At 40.4% G+C, this 22700-nt stretch overlaps 1 protein-coding gene across 1 annotated transcript in view; it reads right to left on the reverse strand.

The window, feature by feature from the left end:
• LOC136864553 (CD63 antigen) overlaps positions 1–15146 on the reverse strand; it is a 144789-nt gene extending 129643 nt beyond the window's left edge. Inside the window, exons 1-3 of the mRNA XM_067141691.2 lie at positions 14993–15146; positions 14815–14902; positions 14371–14559 (exon numbers count right to left, since the gene is read on the reverse strand). Of these exons, the coding sequence (XP_066997792.2) occupies positions 14371–14559; positions 14815–14877 (252 nt within the window). The 5' untranslated portion in view covers positions 14878–14902; positions 14993–15146. The remainder of the gene's footprint in view (positions 1–14370; positions 14560–14814; positions 14903–14992) is intronic.
• Positions 15147–22700: the final 7554 nt, after the last annotated feature.

Here is a 22700-nt window from a genome sequence, read left to right on the forward strand (position 1 = left end):
TCCTTCCCACTCCTACCCCTTTCGTATCCCATCGTCGCCATAAGTCCTATCTGTGTCGGCGCGACGTAGAGCAGATTTTTAAAAAAACTCTGTATACAGCAGTAATCCTATCTATCGGAGATGAATGGCAACAGACACACAAAGCAAATCACAACAAACAATGGTCAATGTAATGTTATTGTTGATCAATGTTATGAGCTTTCTGTATTGTGGGCCTTCACATTCAGTTTTCTTTCGACTCTGTAATATAAGGCCGTCTTATAAAATTAATTACAGCGTAGATTGTAGTTCCTTATTCCCCGACTTTACAGGTACCTATTTTCATTCAATTCTGTTTACCCATTTTCTCGTGACGGCGCTGATATGATCTTAGCAACAAAAATCCATATTCATGAACATCTCGGTTATCATAGCCGGTTCGGTTAAAATGTATAAGACATAAATGATCGGAAATTTAATACTATGTAACTTTATTTATGTAGTAATTTTCGCTAAGACTACTAATAACACAAATATTCGAGAATTACATTTTGAGCCTTCCCCTAAACTACCATTTCACTCAGCGTGAATAAAGTTATTTATGGCCTAGATTGTAGCGACTTATTCCCCGAATTTGCATACCGATTTTATTTACGATGGGACAACTAATAACAAATATTTGAGAATTAAATTTTAGGTCTTCCCCTAAACTACCATTTCTCTCAGCGTGAAGATTATTTATGGCGTAGATTGTATCGATTTATCCGTCGACTTTGTATACCTATTTTAATTAAGATAGGACCACTAATAACATAAATATTTGCGATAACATTTTAGGCCTTCCCCTAAACTACCATTTCTTTCAGAGTGAATATATATTATTTATAGTTTATATTCTAGCGACTTATTTTAGAACTTTACATACCAGTTTTCATTAAAATAGGACCACTAATAACAAATATTTGAGAATTAAATTTCAGGCCTTCCCCTAAACTACCATTTCACTCAGCGTGATTAAAATAATTTATAGCCTAGATTGTGGCGGTTCATCAGCCGACTTTACATTCCGATTTTCAATAAATTCTCTTCAGCCGTTTTCTCGTGATGCGTGTACATACATACATACAGACAGACAGACAGACAGACAGAAATTACGGAAAAGTAAAAAATGCATTTTCATGTTACTGTGGACATGACCGATACAGAAATACCATTATTTTCAAATTCTGAGCAATGTACAGACAAAACTCTTATTTTATATATTGTATGATGTTCTGTAAACAGATGTGATTCACATGATATTATGTTAGTGTTGCTACAACGAAATGAAGCCAAGATTATCGTATGAAGAGCAGAAAGGAATTTTGAAGTGATGTTTGAAAATCGAGAATGGTGTTGAAGTTCAATGGCAATGGAGATGTGTGTACAGAACAGAACCGCCAACACAAGTGACAACTGCACACATTCGAGACAAATTAGAGACCCATGGTATCATATGCGATGTTCACAAGGGCAGATCTGGGAGACCTCGCACAGCAACAAGCTCTGTGTCCGTGGCTATGGTTTTGGAACGCTTTGAGCACTCACTGCAGAAATCTACAAAGCAATGTGCGTGTGAGACTAGGGTTAGCAGAACCAGCGTACACCGTATTATTAAAACAGCAAAGTTGAAAATTTTCATCCCACAGCTTTTGCAAGCATTAAATGAAGATGACCCTGATCGGAGTGTGCAATACTGTGAGTGGTTTTGGAACATAGTGCAAGAGGATGAGCCCTTCATAGGGAAAGTTGTTTGGTCCGATGAGAGACAATTCAAATAAAACGGACCTCTTAACCGGCATAACTGTCTCTAATGGTGTGAAAAAAAAAGAAAAACCACATGTCTTTGTGGAAAGGGCTGTTAATTACCTGGAATTAATGTTTGGTGTGGGTTGACACCTAGAGGTCTAATTGGACCATTCATTATGACGATGATGCTTGTTGTTTAAAGGGGCCTAACATCGAAGGTCATCGGCCCCTAATGAAATGAGATGAATGACACGATATAATTAAAATTTTAAAATGTATCCACTGACTGGAGGTTAAAAAAATGGTAATAAAAATGGTTGAAAATGAAAACAATCAGTGGATCTAATTCGCAATGCCTTAATGCTAATAAAATAATAGAAAATATAGGTGAAAAGGAATAAGGCATTGCCTGGAATACAGATATATATATTTCAACTTAGAAGTTAAAATAACACATTAAAATACACAACACGAACAAAATGAAGTCAATGGGATAAAAGCGCAGTTAAGACAAATACACTAGGACAAAGGACGACTAATACGCTGCGCTTGTTCCCAAGGGGTTGCAACCCTTAGGGAAAAGACTTGGGTAGCAAACTACCCGAGGAGGCAGGCGGAAGTGGTTTGGACGCCATGCCCGAAATCATCCTCCCCGAATGCCACCCACTCCGATCAGGGGTCTCTGTAGCCGAACCAAGCAGCTAAGGCAATACCCACCTGGTCATAGCCGGTAGTGCCCGGGTTCCGATTTTGGACGATGCCTAATATGGGAGGACTGAGGCAATGAGCACTAGGACTCCCTTCCTCCAGTCACCCGCAATAGCATGTACCCTATGGCGTGTACAGAGCACTAAATATAGGTAAAAATAAATAAAAATAAGATAAGAATATGTCCTTCTTGCATTCGGCTGTGCGGGGACGCGTTGTCAGGCGGATACTACTGGAAGGGTACATGACACTCCCACCCGCCGCTTCCTGGGTGGTTACTGACACGGGCTTTCGAGCGTAGTCGCACACGTAGGAGGTCCATCTCCGAGCAGCAAGCACATCAAAAATTTGGAGTAGATCTACAATTAACCCTCAAAAAACAATAAAAAATAAATAAAGAGGGGATCATGGCCCTTTTAGTTGCCTTCTACGACAGGCAGGGATTACCAGTGAATGTATTCAGCCCCTCCCATCCACAGGAGGTCCAACACAGTATACCAAATCCGCAACACATATCCGCGCCTAGGTCGACCCTTTTAGTTGCCTCTTACAAAAGGCAGGGGATACCGCAGGTGTATTCTACATGTGCGTCCCCCATCCGCAGGGGGTACTATTCATTTTTAAAGGAATAGTAACTCGCCAAGTGTACCTGAACATGATACGCACATCCGTCTTCCCCGCCATTCGCCAACTCAATGGAAATGAAGAATTTTACTTCCAAAAGGATGGTGCACCACCACATTACCACCAAGACGTCCGTGTGTACCTTGATGACAATCTTCCAGGGCAGTGGATAGGACAAAGAAGTCCCGACAGTTTTCACCGCGTTTTCCAGATCTAACTCCACTGGACATGTATGGGGAACTCTTATGGATGTTTTATACCGTAGAAAACCAGTTATACTGGCAGCACTTCAGGAGGAAATTGAAACTGCATGTGCTGCAATCACGCAGGACACGTTAGCAAACGTTGCTCGATATGTAGTTAAACGTACTCAAAAGTGTATCGACGCCAACGATGGGTACTTGGAGCAACTATTGTAAGCGGAAAACTGGAAAAGTCAAAGATAGTTTGTGTGAATTCAGTTTTATTACATTAACACATTTTTCTTTGCTTGAAATATGTGTAGATTTTATTGTCACCCTCAACCGGCACAAACCTTAGCACTTTCAAACTTTGCAGTTTCATTATTTTTGCAGAATGTGGCAACCATGTGCACAGATATGATGCGAACTCTATCAGAGACAATAGCCAACTACTAGTCACGTGCGGGCCAATGCAACCAATAAGTTCACAGAAAATGGCTGCACTGATTTACATAGTTTTGTTTTAATTTTTCAGTGTAAGTAGGAATGTTCCATACCCTATCTCAAATAACCTGGGAGATAAAGTAAGCACCAAAAACATGTGGTAAATGCAGTGGTACTGTCTATCTTTTGGTAAGGAGTTAAAAATACTTTACATGTGTTAAGTAATGTTATTTCCGCATAAAAGTTATGTACGTCATCTAAATCAGTTAATCTTCACTTTTAAAAAGCTGTTTAGTTTCAATTTATAATTGATACTCTTGCATTTTCCGAGGCACCATATCTGCTTTATCCATATAGGCTATGTTACAAAGGGCTCGCCACACCCAAAGGCATGTTACACCTACCGCCAGGTTCAAAATTAGGCTGCCCCTAACATGGAGACAGACACCTTCCATAGCCACTCCTCTGGAGTACAGACGCTACGTGTTTGCCCCTTCTCCCACCCATAACCCAAGGGAAAAGGCCCTCCATATTTATGACCCCTGGAGAGAGGGTGTCCCAGTATTTTATATCCCCCAGGAATTGGGCTACCTGTTGGTCCACGGGTTGTATAGGGTATTTCAACCAGCCCTACATACCCCACATACTGTAGGGGCCCCTTATCCGCCACCTGAGGACACGCTCTGTAGGGGTCAGGTTCCCCGGGTTATTTTCGGAAGTTAACCTCACCCACAAAGGCTGAGGTTATTTGGAGAAGTGTTGGAAAGACCAAAGAAAGTAGAGAGGAACCATATTTGCCCCTACCCGACTACAGCTGGATGAAGGGAAATGAAGATGACTCGTACATTAAAGTGCCTTTTGAGAGGGGTGGTGTCAACAGTAGAATAGCGGTTCATTAGCTAACATACAATGCATGTGCTTTCCGTTTACTACTGTGTTCCGGGTGTTATTGGTGCGCTAGTGACTTTGCATATTATTACGAGTTTCTTTCGTGCTAATATTAATAATATATCATTATTAATTTAATTGGCAGTCAGTCTTTGTCTTGGTGTTTAGGATTTAGATAACCGTTTTAACTTGTGTTTATATAACCTTTGTTAAAGTTCCGTATGGAGTGAAGATGGGTGAGCACGGCCCTCCTCACATAAAGCATAAGGAAACAGCATTGAGAAGTGGAAGAAAAACAGTGTGTTCACAACGTTTTTAAGAAGTTTAGTGACTCAAATCCTGGTAGTACTCTCGAAAATGTGACTAGGTTAGTAGCTGCCATTTCTTAATGTCATCCCACAGCACATTAAGGACTCATGTGACGCGTATTGAGTAGATGATATTGCATTGCAATCGGAAAGGCAAATTTTAAGGTTACCTCCGTACCATTGTTCTTTAAATCTAATTGAAAGTGGGTGGAGCCAAGTTAAGGGCCATGTGGCTAGGAACAACAAAACTTTCACCCTTGTGGAAGTAAGAAAACTGCTGCTGGAAGTGATTGAACTACTGACCACTCAACGTTGGAAAATGTGTGTATTACACATCATCGAGATGGAAGAAAAACGAATGTGGGATGTAGACCAGTTAGCAGACGATGCCATTGAACGGATAAATGTAAACGACGACATGGAGGGAACTGAGTAACCTATCTTTCTTTTGCAGGCGACATTGGTGAGTACATTAACCTTCAGAATTGTATTGAATACCATCTTGATTCATTCTGATGATTGTATAAATGTAGTATTATTCTTATAACATGTCAGTTACAGATTATTTAAACTAGTTATCCATCTTGCAGTTTCTTAACTGATGTTTTTATGCAAATAGTACTGCAACGTGCACGTGGCTGGACTTCTTATTCTTATCTCCCAGGTAGTTTGACATAGGTTATAGAGGCACATTGGAGGGTGCCTGGTAAGCATAAAGGAAAGATATCTTCTCTCTATTATTTCAGGTATTGTTTCACATAATTTTTACAGGCTTTTCTCATTACTAAACATGCACCCCCACCAGTAAATTGAATAATTGAGTTTTCAAGGGTAGTCGTCTTAAAATACAATTCTGTGATTTTGGCTTGGCTCGATTCTGGATCTTGTCTTCAGTGAGAAGTGAATATCCTGAATAATTTGAAGCAGCATAGAAAATTGTCATGCAGGTTCCAACAATCTGCCTCTGTAAGAAAGGATTTTCAGTGCTTCCTAACATAAAAGCAAAATACAGAAACATACTTCTTGTATGTGCCGACCTTGGACTGAATGTGACTAATATTGAGCCAGATATCCAGGAAATCTGCACGGGCAACAAGCTCAGCCATCTCATTAACAGCAAGTAATAACTTGGTTACGACTTCGTTTCAGAAGTTTACTCTCTTCCTTCGTAGGCCCATTATTATTATTACCATCATTATTATTAATTTGGTTAATAAATGAGTGTGCTCAAAATAAAATTCACTTTTAATATTTCACTTCCAATTTCATTTCACTGTTTCTGTAGGAATTCAGAACATGTTCTTCAATGTATTATGTTGTAATGATACAATACAATATGTATCAAATGTAAATAAAATAGCTTACACATTACTTAGTGGTCCGTAGAATTATTACCAACATTTTACTGGTCTTTGGATTGAAAAAAATACTGAGAAACGCTGGTTTAACCAATACAGACTAATGTTCCTGTCACTACCCAATAATCTAACTGAACCAGACCAAGTGTCTTGTCATTAGCAGACGTGACTTTCAAAAGTAAAAAAAAAAATAACATTTTTTGTGTGGCATATCCCGTCATGTTACAGCAAATTAGTGACGGCGTAACTCTGAAGAATATTTAAACATTATACTAATCAATTATGCAATTTCTCTTATTAATTAATGTATTTATAAATACTGAAATACTGCATGTATCTAAGCTTTAGAACACACAACTCTTCATTTTAACTGCCTTAGGCCTCTTCTTAAATTTCTGAACTAGATTTGTGCTCAAAGCACTAGCCCTGCTGAATGGGTCTTAGGGCTGGTTTACACGGGTAGAGTAGCGAGGCGAGTAGAGTAGTTAGTAGAGTAGCCACGTTACTCTACTCGACCGCTGTCTGGTAGAGTTGACACTCGTATCGTTCATACGGGAGTAGAGTCATACAGTAGAGTAGAGTACAGTAGTAGCACTATGTCAAGACGTAAGCACATCGTAAGGAAGTGTTTAAAGACATTTACAAACATATTACTGCAAGAGGTTAGTGAAACGTTAGAAGTAAATGAGGAAAAAAGGGAATGGGTAAGAGGCTGGCTTAGTAGGAGAGATACACTCGGGGCATCGGCATTAATTCTGAGAGAACTTGGCAATTTGGAGAAATATGGGGGGACAAACGACACAGTTGGCCAAGAACATGAGGGATCGTCTTAGGAATCATTTTGTTAATGAAGGAGCAGTTCCCTGGCAGTACAAGCATGTATTTTAACCCAGGAACACAAACGATTGAATTTTTATGACTTTATTCATTATTGTACAGAAAGTAACGACAGTGTAATCATCCCCTCAGGATTTTACTAGTCTTCGTCTGTGAATACTGTAGTGGTGATTTCTAAGATAAAACTATATGAACGAGCTCCAGTCTAATTATAGATCATAATTCTGGCGAAGGTTTTTGTTCCACGGTGAAGGGGTGAGGTACTCCTTTTCCCAGTTAGACTGTAGCGATGTTTCTATTTCCATTTTGTTTGTATTTCAGCCAACCTAAATCTTATCCGAATGAAATTTTACAGAATTCATTCCAAAAGTTATAGAAAGAATACCCATTGGCCATCAGTGTGTCGTCTCAGAACCCACGAGTCTCAAAACTCATGAGTATCAAAATTCACGAATTCTAAGAAGAGGATTAGCAAGAATAGGTTTCTCTATCTGGGCCAGTCTCAAACCTCACGAGCAGGACCAGTTCTTCTTTGAATGGATATACGCCCACCCTACTAGTGATGATATAATTGGATATTTAAAAAAAATCAAATAGCTTCCATCCGGTTATTTAAATAATGGAATAAATAATCAAATGAATTTCAAATATCATTCAGTTATATCGCGTAGAATAATCGGTTGCGCCATGAATACATTTTTCGGTGTAAGTGTGTCAGATGGATAATCGACTGAATTATGCGAATAGATGAAAAATAGAAATACGCCTCTTTTTTGCAATCCATGAACTCCAATGCTGAAGACGGCACAAACACTCACTTCCCGAGCCATAGGAATTAACAAATGAAAGTGAAAATCCCGGCCAGGAGTCGAACCTGGGACTCCCTGGACCCATTGGACCACAGGCCAGCATGCTAACCATGTATCCATGCAGCCGGACGACATAAAATTAAAGTAGGTATATTGCCTGCTGCTAGTTAAAATAAATTTTCAGTTGGTAGTAATTACCGGGGCTTAGTTCTATTATGAGGCCAGAAGATGGCATTTACTTACATAAGAAACTTTATTTAACGATATTAAATATAACGGCTGGTAATTCACTCATTTAGTTTCATTAGAGATTAATTTGGTCATGAATCTCATCGCAGGGAAATTAAATTACTTATCTCCATTCCCTCCAGAAAGTGGGCGAGTATGATGAACGGTCTCTGATACGCTTTCCGAAAATAATATGAACTCATGCTCCACACGTATGACTGATTCATGTACTCCCAGATGCCTTACTTAGCATAGATTAATATATTACATCACGCCCCCACGCGATTACATGAAATGCAATGTTATATACTCGTATTGACTACTTGGGTCACCAAATTTATAAAATCATAAATTAAAATGTGTCAGAAGTTTATCTAAAATATAGCGAAGTAGCCAATCGCTATCTTTGACGTTTTGTTGCTATATGACTTAAAAAAGACTCCACAGCGCTGATATTGATGATATTTTATGATGGTGGTTCTTTCCCCAGCCAAGAAAATGTGGAAAGGTTCATTAAAATTCAATAAGTGTTGAAAACAATGAAGGAAAAGGTGGTGGTGGTGATTACCGTTTTAAGAGGGAGTGCAACTGGGCAGCCATCCTCTATTAATACTAATCAGAGGGAAAAAATGGAAGGTGGCCCATACTTCGAGAAAATTAAGGTTTCGGGCAAAGAAAGACAAAGGCCTTTTCTAAAAAATGTAAGTACCCCTGAGGCCCCTTTTAGTCACCTCTTACGATAGGCAGAGGATACTGTGGATGTTACTCTGCCACCCCAACACACAGGGGAAAATAATGGTCGGTGAATGACACAGAGGTGTATTATTATTATTCTTATTATCAAAACATTTTTCTGTGGTCTTAAAGGTAATATAACGTATTTTTCCTTTTGATATAAATTTAATGTTAATGGTATTGTGGCCTCAGGAGAGGCCTGGTGAGTGAGTCACCGCGCACCTCACCCTTCCTGCCGTCATCGCAGGCACCTGCTATCCGTAGTCGTGAATTTTGAGACTCATTGGAATATTAATTTAGCTATTAGTTTGCAGTCGTGAGTTTTGGTACCATTTGCTACTAATTTTCGCACGTGAGTTTTGAGACGTAACCGGCCATAAGTACACTGTAAATTACGCTGGCGTAGGCCTAATTTGCAGTAGCTTCTTCGCCATAAATATCCCAATTATTGATCTATTTAATTTTTTTTTGTTCGTTGCTTGTACGGCCCAGGTGTAGAGCTTAAGCTTCTAGATCTGACACTGTACTGTAAACAATAATTATTTTGGATATTCCAAACAACATATGGAAACTATTCAATTTGTTGGGGAAATTACTGTTTTAGCTGAAAATTAACGGCAGTGGCAAGTGATAAGTAGAAGATCCCTATGTATGTTATTAATATGATTAATGTACACAGTCCTGCACCATTGTATTGCCTAACTTAAACATGTCGAGACACATGATGAACACGCTGTGTAACACTGAAACTTGAGAAATCTTCATATTAAGTGAAAATCCAGCTGACACTTGTTTATATTTTATGTTGCATCTTCGAGTGTAGATGTCTGCGGCACCACCTCCAGACTTCTTGGATCTTCGTATTTTCATGAGTTCTTGATTGTATGTACATCGTAATTTTTTTATTTTCTGTTTCAGTTCCGTTAACCCAAAACCCTCTTTACCCATTTTCGCTATCAAGTCCTCTTCCGCCGCCCGTCTCATATTCTTATTTCTATAAGTAACGCTGTTTATGTTCCATAAACATTCTCTTTCGCTGTAGAGCTCCACAAATTTGCAAGTTTCTTCTTCCGTCCACTTCATTTTGCCGCCAAATAAACGCTCAACGTAATACCACCGTCTGCACACACACGCAAATACAGCAGTCGAATGACGCGGCAGCTGAAAAATCGAGCGTCCTCGGACTTCTCCGCCAGCTCTCGGAGCTCGGTTCCGGTGGAGGGGGAAGGATAGTGGTAGAGTTACTTTACCGCAGCGGAAACCCACTCTACTCTACTGCCTACTAACTACTCTACTCTACTTGCTACTATCCCGGTCGTTTACACGATGCTAGTAGCTCTACTATCCACTCTACTCGCCTCGCTACTCTACCCGTGTAAACCAGCCCTTAAGATTTAACTTTTTTTAGAATTCCTTTTTCGGGAAGCTTTGATCTGAACTGAGTTTTTGTCCTTGTAAATAGGCTAAAAAAATAGTCTCATAGTCGGCACTGCTATGTGGAAATGATGAAGTAAAAAGCATTACTTTAGAGATTCTATCATATTTAAGAACACCACCAGCTGATTGCATCTGTCTTACCAGTGCCCAATGAACATTAGTTTTCTCCAGCTGCTTAAAGAACGAGAAAAATCTGGGATTTTCAAAAAATACAGCAATACTAAATCTGTTCTCAAAATCAGGACTGGTTTTCGCCAAGCGGCCAACGGCCGTAGCCGTGTTGAAACACCGGATCCCGTGAGATCTCCGAAGTTAAGCAACATTGGACGTGGTCAGGAGTTGGATGGGTTGCCACGCGCTGTTGGTGGGGGTAAGGGAATGGAGGAGCGGAAAGGAACTGGCCACCCTACCGCACGTAAACTCCGGCTCAGGAACACCTCTGCGGAGGTTCGGACCTGCCTTTGGGCAGAATAACCCTTACCTCGCCTTTGCCAAGCGGACGGTTAGGTTAGGACCTGGACAAGACCACTGGTCTGGAGTGGTTCTTGCCATGCAGACGGTTAGGATAGTATCTGGACAACACCTGTGATATAGGAATAATAAAGGGGGTCCGGGTGCGTAAGCCCCCAGGTTAAAAGCCGCGAAGCCCTAGGCCTCTAGTTTCGTGTGGAAACAAGATTGGTCTGGAATGGTTCTTGCCGTGTGTATAGTAAATCAAGATATCTTGCCGTGTGGGCAGTTAGGATAGGATCTGGACAAGACCTGTGATATAGGGGCGAAGCGAAGGGGGGTTAGAGTTAGGTTGTACATTGTTTCCTGAACATGTTACTTTTCCTTGCGCTTTTATTGTGCTGGGGTTGGTAACAGATTATGATTAACATTATTGACGGGAATGAGATCACTTGCCACTTTACATTGGCCAATAGGAATGCCAGTAGCTACTTCAGAAATGAAAATTGTGTGTAATACTCTTCATTAGGTTATAAAAGTAAATGTTCTTGAGGCGGGATGGTCGGTTCCCCAGACATCGCAATGAACTCGTCTCTCCTCTGAGATGCATTCCAAGTAAGATTTCATTAATTTCCACTTACTTATAACATTAGAAATATCTTGTCACTAGGGCTGGAGTTTTATCCAAATGTCTTAAGAGACACTCCACTGGTCTGGACAGATCTCACTCGAAGTGACACTCCATTGGTTTAAATCGTTAGAGGTGCACAGTTAACAGCCTCCCAGACAACAGAAAGGCACATGCTGCATCACTTCAACTAGTGCCTTGGTGCTTTTACTGTAGTGCAGTTGGTAATCACACCTACATTGAATTCTGGGAGTAATGCCATATTTTATGCATTTCAGTCAACGGCAGTGGCTGATATGTTATCAAAGCACAAAAGTCTTTATACGCTAAGGAACCTTCTTTTAACCTTTGAATAGTGAGTGGCTATGTACATACTTCAATGTGTCACAGCGCCAGTTTTAATTATTATGCCGTTGCTCATTTGTTTTGATGGTTTGTTTGACACATGGTGTGAACTGGCGTGTAAAGACTTGTACTCTGATAATATGTCAGAACCTTGTATTAATCTTTGATTAGTATGAGGGCCGTGTACATGTCTCAATGTGTCACTGCGCCAGTGTTAGCATAAGGTATAAATGGGCGTATGGAGGCTTTTGTGATTTGATAACATTTCAAAGCCTTCTCTTAATCTTAGAATGTACATATTTCAATGTGTCACTACACGAGTTTTAATTATTATGTCCTTGCTCATTTGTTTGCGATTTGTTTATGGCTGACGATTACATTTAAATGTCGAAACCGGTCCCATGTTAAATAAATGTTGTAAATAACATCTATACAACACAAAATTAGTATTGAATAGGTTGAACGTTATAAATAACTCATCTCTGTGATCTCAGTTCAATACGGAAAAAACAATGAAGATCATATCTTTGAAGCTATATTTAGGCCTGGAAGATCATGCTGTGGACAAGTGACTGGTGTTGCTTTCATAGACCTTAGCGAAGCTTATGATACCATTAACCTTAACAGATTGTGTATGAAGTGTATCAAACAAGGGGCTATAGTTTTATAAAATTTGTTTAATGCATTTTCAAAATAGACGTTTCTATGTCTCTTCAAAATAAGAACCACCGTTGGAGGATGGATTACCCAAGGAAGTGTTCTTGCACCACTGCTCTGCAACATCTACAATAATGACCAACCAATTCCTACCCTTTATGGCCATCAAATGCAGCCCGTCAAGACTCAGGTCAATGAAGAATTTTTTAAGAACAACCATACCACTTGATAGGCCAGAAAAACAAAGGCATGAACTGTGGCAACAGCAAGTACGTAATCCATCCCCGAGTTTAAAGGAAGAACCTTCTGCAGGTTTAGCCTTCTGTATCCCAACTGGAAGACCCTCAATCGACTGCGGACAGGTGTACCTAGTTAAATGGGGCTATGAACAAGGGGCCGTGACCTGTGATTGTGGACTACTACAGGATGAAGAACACCACCTGGTTTGTCAGCATTTATCATCACCATGCACAAAGGATGACGTTTTACAGGCCAATGATAAAGCTGCTCTTGTAGCCGAATATTGGAAAAATATTATTTAGCACTGTATCTGGACACGGAAAATAAATTTATGTTCTGTTATTGCGCTGGCATGCGATGCTCAAATTTTACCCCCACACTATCATCCTAACAGAAAATGCAGCACAGCTAATACCTAATACTGATGATGAATATGTCCTCATCCATCCCTTCCAACTGCTAAAGAAGAATACATCCCCCAAAGCAGAGCAGTAGTTCTATGTACTTACAAGTCGAAGGGGTGACTTCTTCGAACTGCCCATCATTCTTCCATACATGCAGTACATCATGCATCCTTTGAACACTTGCAAGACCTGAGTGAGCTCAGAGAATCATTGGTAGCGTTTCAACTGAGGGTACTCATATTTCCAAAACAGTGAAAGAATATAAAAATTGTGGAAACCTATACCCGAAGTAGCAGAGCAGTGAAATCCTTCCTTTACGCTCGCCAGAGACGCTCGTCTAGAAAATTCTTACTTATATAGAAAAATTACAATCAAGACTGCGTAAATGTGCCAATTCCGGCCATTTTCTGTGTTATTACTGGCCAGCTCGCCGACCGTGATGAATGCAGGTTTGCTATTGTTTCTGATAGAACTCGCATCATGTCTGCTCTCAGTCAAAACAAGTGAAGGGCCCTGTTTGAAACTGGTACGGCGTGGGATGTGACAGCTCAACCTGTGACTTTTTTTACTATAACAAGTGATGTAGTGAAATTTATCAACTTTTTAATCACTCATAGATTACTATGGCAATCCATTCATTGTGCAGTGTGTGCCAGAGATCTGGAACTAAATTAGCATTCTTGTGCAGCAAACGTACGTGAAAGTGCAATCTGAAAATATAGGTTAAGCCATTCTTCAATATTCACCTACTCTTGGAACATAGTGCGCTTCTGCTACTTTTTAGCAACAGACCTATCTTCTGTGTATTCGCAATCATATCTTTACGAAATCACTACTATTCATTCAAAGGAACTCAAAAGTGAATAATTAAAAAAGTCTCACCAAAGGATTCCAGTACAAATTTAACACTTAAAACTAGTCTTTTCGAGGTTTATAAACATTGTATAAAAGTTATACCGATCCAGTGAACCTGAATTTGCACTTACAGACCATACAAAGATATTTCTGTAAAGGCTACCATTACAACCTTCCAAAGTTAAAAAGAAGCAACAGAGGTTATATTCACAGAAAGCCAAGCCTACATATCTGGTTGAATTGTTGGTCTCGGTAAAATCGTCCAAACAAAAATAAAGACAACCAGTTTATGATTTTGTCACTAAAAATGACAGCTTCGCTAAGACCTTCCTTTCATAACATGAGGTAGTATGTACATCTAATATATACAGTTGTAGATATAATTGTTTATCTACACTATGAAACAAGCAACATGATTGAAACACATTCATATTCCAATACAAATTACAGTAACGAATTGTCTTACCGTGACTATCATGCAATTATTCTCTTTCATCGCTCCACAGCATCCAAAAAAGGCGACGATAAATATGATAGAGCCAACAACAATTAGAATCACGGGTGCTGTATACAGTTTATCAGTGACAAATGTGGAATAATCTTCGTAGGCATGTAGGATCAGTGCTCCAATCGTCAAAATTATGATACCAGATACCTACAACAGAATAAACAGAATCAAAGGTGTTGCACACAGTTTATCATTAATAAAATTACATTAAACTTTATATGCCTACATGAAAACAGCCATACCTACGACAAAATAAGCAACCATTCGACAGCTATTGCACAATACGAGCACATGAAACTCGTAATTAAGTTACATGTGTGAATACAACACACATGACAATACGATGAAAGGAGTTTCCATAGTTGTAAAAAATATGAATAGTGAAGAATGGAAAATACTTACGACGAAGAGGAGATTGAATACGAAAAGTAAATACTTCACACACGTCATTTCGCAGGAAACCATTTTGTCGATGACAATACAGTAAGATCTGAAACACATGCAGTAACTGAACAGTACACGACTATTCTTTTAATTTCCATAAACTTACTACAACATTTGTCTGAATCTGAAAACTTACCACCCAATCTGAACACAAATCCGCAGCGAGCGTATTAACTCCACGACACAGAGGGCAGTAGATATCCAGTAAACACCAAACCAAAGAGGGCACCAAACCGCACCAAACAATACAACTGACAACTGAACAACAAGGTATGTACGTGTTCCGTGTATCACTGCGCAATCTTTATAAGCGAACTGAAATATAAACTGGAAAACATGTTACATTTCTTTATTATAATTAAGGGTTTAGTTTATATTTTCTGTCAATTTTCTTATAATTACAAGTATGCGAAAAAGTAACGTACCCAATCATCGGAACTACATCGCCACGCGTAAAGGTTACATGGAAGAGTCACGATCGGACGACCCACGAGGGTATGAGTAATACCTGTTGGTAACAGTTATTTGTAGGGATGGGCTGCGAACGGAGTCGCGAACAGTCGACACTGCTACCTCTGGAACCGACACTCTCGACTAGCGCTGTTAACGGAGCGGAGGCTCCGGGCGCTTTCAATCGTTTGCCTCCGGAGAACCTCCGATTGAATTGCAAGCGCGTAGTTTGAACTTGGCACGGGAGAAATGAACGAGCATTTGTACAGGAATTTATAACTTGTCGCTATTAATGTGAAAAACTACGCCCCTCCGTTAATACTTCAGTTATTTGGCGATATTACAAATAGGCCTAGCATTCTTACGTACAGACATAATAATTGTGTAACAGAACCTCCGATTGAATGACAAGCGCGTAGTGTGAACTTGGTACGGGAGAAATGGAAGAGCATTTTCTCAGGAATTTAAAACTTGTCGCTACTATTGTGCGAAACTAGGCCCCTCAGTTAATACCTTAACTATTTATCGATATTACACATAGCATTCTTACGTACAATGATAATTATGTATTTTCTTAAATATAAACATGTTATAATTTAGGCCTTGTCCGTGACTGTAAATTACTTCGTTATGAAATAATACTATTATCATTGCATGCCGGGCTGAGTGGCTCGGACGTTTGAGGCATTGGCTTTCTGACCCCAACTTCGCAGGTTCGATTCTGGCTCAGTCCGGTGATATTTGAAGATGCTCAAATTCGTCTGCCTCGTGTTGGTAGATTTAATTACACGTAAAAGAACTCCTGCGTAACCAAATTCTGGCATCACGGCGTCCCCGAAAACCTTATAAGTAGTTAGTGGGACGTAAAGCCAATATTATTATTATTATTATTATTATTATTATTATTATTATTATTATTATTATTATTATTATTAGCTGCTGTACCCGTGCTTCGCTACGGGATTCTCAGAAAGACTGACTTGGTGGTTTTCCTAACTGAATTCAACATAGGTCATTACAAAAACGTCAGTAGGAATGTAGCGATTGAAAGCAATGTTATCATATAAAAAACTCGATCAAATGAAAAACCGCAAACTTTCTCACTTTCAACGAACAGTACTACGGTGCCGATCTAAGAGTCCAAAGTTCCAGAACTGGAATAACCAGGTCGCAGACTGCCGTGACCACTCCTCTGTCATTATTTCGTTAAATATGCACACTACTCATTCCAATCAGTGGCTCAGAGTAGGGATTTTATAGCTCGAATACAATGATGAACCAGTGTGTTACGTACCAGATATATCAGAAAATGTATGAACCAGAGGAATGGCATGCTAAAGAAGAAAGTTATCTTACACCCCAGCTACTTCCCACCAATATACAGGCAGGCTGTTATAGTCGGTACGACCAAGCGAGTTGGCCGTGTGGTTAGCGGCGCGCAGCTGTGAGATTGCATCCGGGAGATAGTGAATTCGAACCCCACTGCCTGCAACCCTGAAGATGGTATTCGGGAGATGATGGGTTCGAGCCCCACTGTCGGCAGCCCTGACAATGGTTCTCCGTGGTTTCCCATTTTCGCACCAGGCAAATGCCGCGACTGTACCTTAATTAAAGCCACGGCCGCTTCCTTCCACTTCCTAGACCTTTCCTATCCCATCGTCGCATAAGACCTATCTGTGTCGGTGCGACGTAAAACAACTAGCAAAGAAAAAAACATTGAATGACAAGCGCGTAGTGTGAACTTCATACGGGAGGAGTGAACGAGCATTTTCACAGGAATTCATGACGTCGCTGTTTTTGCGCGAAACTACACTCCTTCTTTAACTTTTTTTTAATGCTATTTGTTCGGGGCGTCGACCTATGAAGATCCTTTGCCCCTATTTGCACCATATATGAGGAAACCTGCGTGTATTATGTAAATGGCGGTAGGGTAAAGTGTTGAATGCGAGGAAAGGAACGTTAAAGATGACACAAACACCCAGTCCCCAGGCCAGGGATATTATTAATTTACAATTAAAAAAACTAACCTGGCCGGGAATCGAACCCGGGGCCGCCGGGTGACAGGCGGACGCGTTGCCACCTACACCGCAAGACCAATGGTTAGCAGTCGTTTGTGCCATGTTTTACACAGCAGCATTTACAGATTTGAACCACTTGAACTCCTCCCTCCGCTTGTAAATAATCATCCCTTACTTCTGCGACGTCTTTCACGTGTTTTACATATGTCCAGAAATTAAAAACGAATTCAAATTTAACTTGAAATTACTGTATTCTAGCGTTATAGCCTAGACTGCAATACCTCATTTTCAGACTTTACACACCAATTTTTATTAAATTCTTCCATATTTCCATATTTCCATAATAATGATAATAATAATGAACGAACCACTGTGTAAGTTCTGCACAGGTGGGGCCTGTACTTTTCTGAGGAACAACTCAACCTATTAAGATATATTGTTTGTTATATCTACAGAGTTTATACCTACAGGTATATGGGGTATGTATTATATGTCGATATAATTGCATTTTCTTGATAACAAATGAGAGGATGCATTAATTATTCTGAATGACTATACGTTCTTTGTTAAGGGGTATTGTATGAAATATCGGTGATATAGATCAATTTTTGTTTATGTAGGTAACGATTTTTATAGGGTGCCTACATTCATGGACGTAAGTTTGAAATTACAGCCCACTAAGTCCTTACACTCGGAGCTACTGTTGCGAATAGAGCTGGGAACGGAGCAGTTGCTCCTATGATTGCAATCGGTAGTGCGAGTGAGCGCTCCCTCCGGTATTCTCCGGTAGTAAACTGTTGCTGGGAAACCAATCGGTGCTTCGGCACGCGAGCGGAGGGCGAGCGGAGGACGGAGCAACAGTACTGAATGTGTGCCTCGCTTGCCGTTCCATCCGTGGTGCGCAACGGATGTGCTAGCGACATAGTAAATACTGCTTTATAAGTATGACGAAGGAGAATATAGGAAATATATACATTCTCATTTATCGTTCGTGTTTCATTTGTCGATTACTTTTGTAAAAATTTGCTTTACGTCATGCCGTCTTATGACGACGATGTGATAGGAACGGCTAAGGAGAGTAATTTCTAGGCGTGAAAATGGAAAACGACGTAAAACCATCTTCAGAGCTGCCGACAGTGGGGTTCGAACCCATTTTCACCCGGAAGATAGTGGGATCGAATCCCACTGTCGGCAGCCTTGAAGATGGTTTTCCGTGGTTTCCCACTTCCCCTCCAGGAAAATGCCGGGATGGTACCTAACTGAAGGCCACGGCCGCTTCGTTCCCACTCCCAAACCTTCCCTATCCCATCGTCTCCATAAGACTTATCTGTGTCGGTGCGACATAAAACAAAACCCAAAGTCTCACGCTCCAGGACACTGTCCTTGAGGCGGTATAGGTCCGAAGGAACACCCAACCCGGGAGGGTAAATTGATGGAAGGATTATTATTATTATTATTATTATTATTATTATTATTATTATTATTATTATTATTATTATTATTATTATTATTATTATTATTATTATTATTATTATTATTATTATTATTATTATTGTACTCCCATAACCACTTCTGTGGTTTTCTGTGACGTTAAGGTGCCGACACTTTGTCCCACAGGAGTTCTTTCATGTGCCGGTACAGTAGTGGCGATTAGGGGGGGCGAGAGGGGACAATCGCCCCCCTACTTTGTGGAGAAAACTTTGCATTTGTATTCCATTTTAGCTAGATGAAACAAGGTATTATAGGAATTATTAAAACAAGCAATTTGTACAAGCCCTGTTGTCTTATCAGCTAATTATTTGCTTTAATTAATAACGAAATTATTAGCGGAAATACGCAACAAAGTCGTTCATGCGGTTAACCGATTTTTTTATAGCGCCACAGCGAGTACTGTAGTGGAGACTTTGTATGTGCTGTGAGGAAGGGTACGCGTGCATTCGTTAGTCTGGCAGTCTATTTAGTGTCAGTTTTTTTTAGTTTGTAGTCAAATACTAAATGATTTTAATTATATAATCACGCCGTACGTCTATTTAATTGTAATACATGTGTAATATTGTTCCTCTCGTGAAAGTTTTATTGTATAGTATTGAATCAAAATCTCAAATAAATATTATCAACACAGGTAAGTTGGTAGGCTGAGAATCTTTACCTCTCTGTCGAAATTCCATTTAGTAGCTTTTTTTTAAGTTTTAATGTATAACGTATATACCCCCTCCCCCCGCTATATCCCACAAACTAGGGTACTTTGTTGTCTTTACATTTTCCCCCCTACTTCTAATTCCCAATCGCCGCTACTGCCGGTACACCTGACCACCTTCAGGTACCGCCGAGCAAAGTCGGAATTGAAACCGCAAGCTTGAGCTCAGAAGGCCAGCGCTTTACCGTCTGAACTACTCAGCCCGGTACAGCATATAACCAGTTTCAATCAGTTCGTACTTTGCAGTAAAAACTGAAATGGCGTATGACTTTTAGTGCCGAGAGTGTCTGAGGACAAGTTCGGCTCACTAGATGCAGGTCCTTTGATTTGACGTCTTTAGGCGATCTGCGCGTTGTGATGTGGATGAAATGATGATAAAGACGACACATACACCCAGTTCCAGCGCCAGCGAAATTAGCCAATTAAGGTCAAAATTCCCGAACCTGCCGGCAATCGAACTCGGGACCCCTGTGACCAAAGGCCAGCACGTTAACCATTTAGCCATAGAGCCGGATGTACTGTTCCGTAATAAATGAGCTACGAGTATAATTAATGTAAGAACATCGTATATAATACATGTTTACATGCAATGGAATATAATTACCACTTAAACTATTTTACTACCAGTATTAATAATATTGTTAACGCATTTGCAACAGTATAATATATGCCAATATTCAATCTACAGTATTCTATCCACCTGCACCTATTGCAAACTGAACGTCAGCAGATCAAAATCTGTTATTCATAACGTAACAAATAATGCGGCGATCTTGAAACGACTACATCATTTGAATGACAAACGTAGGGGAACACATGCATCTGTGGAATTAGTACTAAAATCTAAATTGTAATTCCTCCTAAGATCACCGTTGCAACATTGCCCACATCTAAGCATTTGAATTTTCCGCCAGTGAATTCAATCGGAGGACTACCGGAGGTCTGCGGAGGAGCGCTGTAATCGTATTATCCGATTCAATCAACAGGAGGCCCGCCTCCTCTTCACAGCGCTACTCTCGACTCCAGTGTCGACTCCACTGATGCAGTAACGCTATCTATCAACTATTGTCGGAACTGCTTGGAATTATAGCACCGCCGTCTCGATCCTCTTATACTGCCTGCTCTATGCCACTAGTTTAACACAGGAAGGCGCGACTACCAATAGTTCTCCAAATCGCCGTAAGAGTGCAGCAGTAGACGCACAATCTTCGCTGTCAGTGTGGGTGTAGCACTGTATTATTGGTGCATGAATGTGTGTGAAAACCTGAGTTATTTTGTACAATGAGTAAACGTGTCTGGTCACTTTCGTTCGTACAAGATGTATATTGAATAGAACTGTGAAATGAATTAATTATGTTATGTTTATAAATATTTCAAAAGTGATTTTAAGGTGTTGGTACTTGATTCTTTGCGTTCGTGCAAGGTATATTTTTCGTAGAACTGAAACTTCAGATTCTTTCCCCGAAATATTCAACTGTTGTATACTATTTTGCCAATCTCGGCAAGGTTGTTCGCAGCCTGAAAATATACGACTCCATGAAATACCGTCTAGAAGAGAATTGAGAGAAAAGCGGCTATCGGCTTTATCTAGGCAAGGACCTAATGAAGGAAGTAATTGGATATCCTCAGATTACTCTCGCATCTGTGCCTTTACACCTTATTTCAGAATTTGATGGAGCCTCCGCGGCTCAGGCGGAAGACGCCGGCCTCTCACCGCTGGGTTCTGTGGTTCAAATCCCGGTCACTCCATGTGAGATTTGTGCTGGACAAAGCGGAGACGGGACAGGTTTTTCTCCGGATACTCCGATTTTCCCTGTCATATTTAATTCCAAAAACACACTCGAATATCATTTCACTTCATCTGTCACTCATTAATCATTGCCCCGGAGGGGTGCGACAGGCTTCGCCAGCCGGCACAATTCCTATCCTCCCTGCTAGATGGGGGCTTCATTCATTCCATTCCTGGCCCGGTCGAATGACTGGAAAAAGGCTGCGGATTTTTTTCCAGAAGGTGATTAAAGCCGTGGAGGATAGTGGATTCCTTGTGATAAAAATTGTGACGGACAATCACAAAACGCCTTCATGTTTAGACATTTTGGACAACCTCAGATATCCAGACGATAATATTCCAATCAAACTAGAAACAGGAAATCAAATCCTAACTTGCGGGTACTAGGTTCGTGTTGTTGAAGAGAGGATGGAGTGTGACATTTGTGTCAGCAACATCTCACTGCCTAGAGCTTCGACACCTCTAAATGGAACTGATTACCGGTATGCATCAGGACAGAGGAGGAGTTTGATACCCAAAACCTAGTTTTGTTGCTCTGGTGAAGCATCTCCAGGAGTTCGTTTAAACTGATGTGCCCTATTGTCGAAGTCCTTCAAGCGTATGAGCGTAATACGAAGACTTGCGACGTCTTCCCTTTCAGAATACCGGGCGAGTTGGCCGTGCGGTTAGGAGCGCGCAGCTATGAGCTTGCATCCGGGAGATAGTGGTTTCGAACCCCACGGTCGGCAAGCCCGAAGTTGGTTTTCCGTGGTTTCCCATTTTCACACCAGGCAAATTCTGGGCTGTACCTTAATTAATGCCACGGCCGCTTCCTTCCCATTCATAGGCCTTTCCTATCCCATCATCACCATTAGATCCACTTGTATCCGTGCGACGTAAAACAAATATTTAAAAAAACTTTCAGAATGTGTTTTGTTACAGTGTGAGGTCAAAGAACATCAGAAAAATGTTAGTGATATTATCCTAGCCAAGTTCGTAAGACCTCTGTTATTTCATATTGCATTGGCAAGAACACAAAAAGTACGGTACCACTCCAAGCCTTCGTCCAGGAAAATCTTCAAATTGTGCATGAAGAGGCCAACTGCGACATCGTGCAGGTAATATTGCCGATATTTAATATTACTGATGTAATTTACAAGCTTCAGTGAACATATGACCATACTGCATAGTGTTTTGTAGGCTGTCGTCATTAGAATAAGTTTAGACCATTGTGCGTCCATGTCTGCCATCTAGCGGAGAAATTTTGTCGCAGCGTAGTCGCAAAAAGGCTCGCATAGAGCAGGCAGTATAGGAGGATCGAGACGGCGGTGAATTATAGTTCCACGTTCTTCCCTTGGAAACACGTGATACGATGAATGCAAGATGATTATTAGCCAGCAAACATTAAATA

Source organism: Anabrus simplex, chromosome 2, assembly GCF_040414725.1.
Source record: "Anabrus simplex isolate iqAnaSimp1 chromosome 2, ASM4041472v1, whole genome shotgun sequence".
In the NCBI taxonomy this organism is placed as follows: Eukaryota; Metazoa; Arthropoda; class Insecta; order Orthoptera; family Tettigoniidae; genus Anabrus; species Anabrus simplex.